This window comes from Cupressus sempervirens, chromosome 1 (assembly GCF_028749045.1).
Source record: "Cupressus sempervirens isolate cs-2001-9-10 chromosome 1, ASM2874904v1, whole genome shotgun sequence".
Classification (NCBI taxonomy): domain Eukaryota; kingdom Viridiplantae; phylum Streptophyta; class Pinopsida; order Cupressales; family Cupressaceae; genus Cupressus; species Cupressus sempervirens.
Window position 1 is genome coordinate 347,672,378 of NC_143118.1, and position 4,345 is coordinate 347,676,722.

General features: G+C 35.4%; 1 protein-coding gene across 1 annotated transcript; it reads right to left on the reverse strand.

The window, feature by feature from the left end:
• Positions 1-2,114: 2,114 nt before the first annotated feature.
• LOC149577657 (protein SRG1-like) lies at positions 2,115-2,674 on the reverse strand. Its single transcript, XM_089790542.1, has 2 exons — positions 2,523-2,674; positions 2,115-2,436 (listed from the first exon to the last, which is right to left on the reverse strand). The coding sequence occupies exons 1-2, from the start codon at positions 2,657-2,659 to the stop codon at positions 2,115-2,117; spliced, it is 459 nt and encodes a 152-aa protein (XP_089646668.1). The 5' UTR covers positions 2,660-2,674.
• Between the last annotated feature and the right edge of the window lie 1,671 nt (positions 2,675-4,345).

Below are 4,345 nucleotides of genomic sequence, written 5' to 3' on the forward strand. Positions count from 1 at the left end.
CCTCATTCGTCATGGTTGTTGAGCATGGATTGCCTCTAAAAAGATGGTATCTCTCCACTTCAAGCTATTCCCCTTCATTTCTCTGCAGATGGAAACCCTACTGCATTCTCCTCTCTACCTTTGTGTGGATGTCCTTTGTTGTTGTGGCTTCATCCTCATGAGTGAGCAACCTCAGTTCAAAATGTCCTGGATTGTTGTGATCCTTCTCCTCATGGTGTGAGTTACTTTGGATGTGAATAAGAAAGTCTTCTTTTTATAATTTCATGACAATCCAAAATAAACTTTTCATTTTACTTAATTTAAAATGCTTATGATATGTCCCCCTTTATCCAATGGAATCCCAACACATTGCCAGTTTTGAAATAAGAAAGAAAGAAAGACCTTTCTTTTGAAGAAAAAACCACTACATTTGGCATGATGGAGAAGCAATGAAAATGACATCCATATTTATAATCATGAAAATAGGAAACCCTTTTGTTCAACAATTGCAACTTGAGTGACTTCAATCCACACATAATTTCATCCATCTAATGTAAATAGTTGGGCCCGAAAGGGGGTCTGACTAAAAATGAATTTGTTTTCGAACAACTAATAATGCAAACTAATCCAATAATCACCTTGAACTATTTGGAATCAAATTTGATTACAAGTTCACCATTGAAAACTCATTTTTAATCATTTCCACACCACTGTGAACTTTGTGTTAGAAGGCTTGTTTCCTGGCTTTAAAAACTAATATAAACACCTGGTCGGGCTCTGAAACTTAGGACATTTCATCTCTCTGACACATTCAATAGGCCTAAAAAATCTCATCACATGAAAAAATCAAGTTCAAAAGATATTGACCTCCGAACATGCCTACTTAAAATCCCTTGCAAATAAACACGTCAAAAAACTAAAAAAGTGCGTTCAGTTTTGACTTTAAAAATTGGGCAAATGGGTACTTGAGGTTCTAAAAATTGGGGCAATAGTTCCTTGTCATGAGGAGAATGTAATTCTATGATTTGGACTCATGAAAAATAATGAGGTGAGTTTGGCGAGCGTCTGAAATTGGCTACCTAGATTTGCAGGACAGTGATCATCAGTAAAATAGTATTTTTTGCAAATGGAATGGCCCTAGGAAAGTATGCAGATGGATTCTTCAAGACTTGAAAACTAGCACACTTGTAGTATTTTTGGAGTAGAACGCAAGGGAACAAACCATTCGGTCCCACCAATCACAGATTCAAAGATATGACATCCCAAATAGGGCTACAGATCAATCTATATTTTTGATTAGCAATGAAACTTTATAAATTACAAATGGAATCACGTTTGAAAACTGATCAAATGGATTTTTCATAAGCTCAAAAAAAGAATGTAACAATTCTCTAACCCCTAGAACATGGTGCAAAAGGAATTTTCTTATTTGGGTCAACTGGTCAAAAGTTATCCTAGGTCATATAGGGCTACCTGAAAATATGAACAATATGCATATGTATGAAAATAGTAAATAACCAACTTTGAGGGGTTCAAGACCTAGTCAAATGGATTCAAAATGAGCTGAAAATCATAATAATGGTTCTTTGGTATGCACATAAAAATCCTCAAAGTGGTGAGTCATGGATCTTAACTAGGTATGAGATATTCAAAGGCAAACTGGGCTACTGAACATTGTTTAACACTTACGCAAAAAATGCAGAACTGAAGACTACTCAAAATGGGACTTCGCAGAAAGGCTTGAAATGTCATTTTATCACCATAGAATGCATATATTAGCTAAATGAAGGGTGTTAGAAACATAAAACACCTTATAGGCCTTAAAAAGACAATCGGTACATATGCATGAAAAGCGTGCTCATTGGGGCTTAAAGTGACTCAAACTTTGGAATAGGCACTCAAAACGGGAACACAAGTTTGAGTGCCATCAAAACTAACACGATGGTTAGTATGAACAACCTACTCTAGAGCAATATAGAATTGGTAATCTGCTAAATGGAATCAGTGTTTAAGTGTGTACTGTTTAAGCTCATGAGCATTGAGCAATGGGTTATGAAGATTTTCCTAACATAAAACTCCAATTGCATATAAACAAGATGATTAAGACGTGATAAAATTCATTAAATTTTACTTACCTACAAGAGATCACCAATGTTGACAATGGGTGATCCAGGAATAGGGGATACAGTAAACCATTCTCCATCTTTCTTAACTTGAAGACCCTCAACCTGATCATCTAGCAGGGTAGTGATCACACTCCCATCTGAATGGGGTCTCATTCCATTCACCAAATTTGGTTGAGGGAAAGGAGGATAATAATTGATTCTGAGTTGAAGTAGCAGTTCCTTGATAAGGGTTTGAACATAATCAATATCCAACTCCAAAACCTTAGAAAGCATATCAAGCAACTTATCTATAAGATTGAGTACCTCTTCTCCATATTTTTCATAGGTTTCCCTTCATTGTCCACCACCAATCAATCAACATCAATTTATACTCCAAATTAAAAATTTCTTACGCATGTTGTAATTAAATTTACTTACCTGTATGAGAGGGGTATTTTTGGCCAATGTTTAATTGCCTTTACAGAGGGCGTGGAGATCAAATGAACAAGAGCATCGACCCAATCCAAGACTGTGTCATCAGATATGTCAAAGAAGTGACTGTGGCCTTCAAGCATACAAGTACCGAGTCTTACTGGACACTGTCTTCTTTTTCTTCCAAAGGAAGATCAAAAAAATCTTTCAACATGCCTTTAACCCTCTCCAACAATGAAAGATCTAACTCGTGATTTATTATCTTCAAAAGTAGAAGCCAAAACCCCGTAATCATTGACCCAAAAAGAAAATATTTAAAATACCTAATTTGGGTATCTATTTTTTAATGGTGTTAGGGTACATATCTAGAAGAATCCCCAATCTTGGGCTGCTTGGGTCAATTGTGTTACTATCTCAGAGTGTTCACCTACTAAATTGATGACAGGAATACATTGAGGAGCTTAAAGACCAAGAGATGACCTTTGATCAAATGGAAGAATATATCGAGTAGAAACTTCTTTGATTTGGCAGTCATGGAAAGTTTGGACCAGGTCTATGGGCCTTTGTAGACTCTCATATTGCTTTAGAAGAGCTCTCACACATGTGTGTTAAACAAAACAATGAAATTTTCAAAACCCTTTTTAATTTTAACATCTTAAGCTCATGTTGGTCAAAATTTTGACCAACACAGGCATGGATTTCAAAAAAACATATTTTTCCTTCCATATTCTAACCAATCTAAAACATTTTGATAGATGGTCAAAAATTTTGGTCTAAAAATGGGGTCAAATGTACTAGTGACTATAGTGCATGTGTGCTATAGAAAACTAAAAAAAAGGGGTGTCATGTTTTTGGCACCACAACTTGGTGCACACACCCTAAGGGGAGTTCATTCTAAACTTCACAACAAAGAGATTAAAAAGAATGTGGAGAAGAATATTGAATCCATTCTTAAGAAATTTGGTATGACAAGAGAAGAATTTAATGACATCACAGGCATAGAAATGGAGATGAAAGCTAGTGGGAAAATTGAGGTGTTGGAAGCCACCCCTATTGTTGTTGCAGCACCATCTAAAGGAGTGATAGTAGAAGATCCTACTTCACAGACACATACTATATCATATGTAGCAGTTGTGCAAGTTCAACCAGTTAGGGTACAACATAGTCACCAAAAGAGGAAACCAAAAGATGATACAACAATTGTGCAAAGGAAATCAAAAAGATTGGTAATGGTTAAGAAAGAACCTACACCATATCCCAAGAAAAGGGTCAAATAGACCACTAGTGGACCCAAAAAGAGGAGAAAACACTGCAAATCAATAGGCTTGAGGAATCTAATAAAGAAACTGAAGAAAAGTTAGTTGAACAGGCAATTGGAGAAGGAAGGACACTAGTCAGTAAGAAATATTGGAAATCTAAGGTAGGAAATTTGAATATGTAGATTATAGATAATGACAATTTTGTTCAATTGAATAAGTATTATAGTTTGTACAATAACATGGATAGGAGATAGCTAGAAAATGCTATTGTAAGGAATATGATTTTGAGGAATAAGAGATTTGATAGCATCCAAAATAAGATCCCAAAAGATTTGTACAATAGATTGCTAAACAAGAGGAAAAGAGTAGTAGAGGAAGACACCAAATTGAGAGAAAATATCATTAATAAATTGTATGAAGTAAGTACAAAAGAGGACATAGAAAAGATCTTGAAAGGTATAGAACCTTTGTTGAGGAACAAAAGAAGAGCAATTCTTCTTATGGCAAGCAACTATGAAGAAGTCGGGAAGGAAACAGAAATAGCCATAATAAAATATATGACTTCCATGC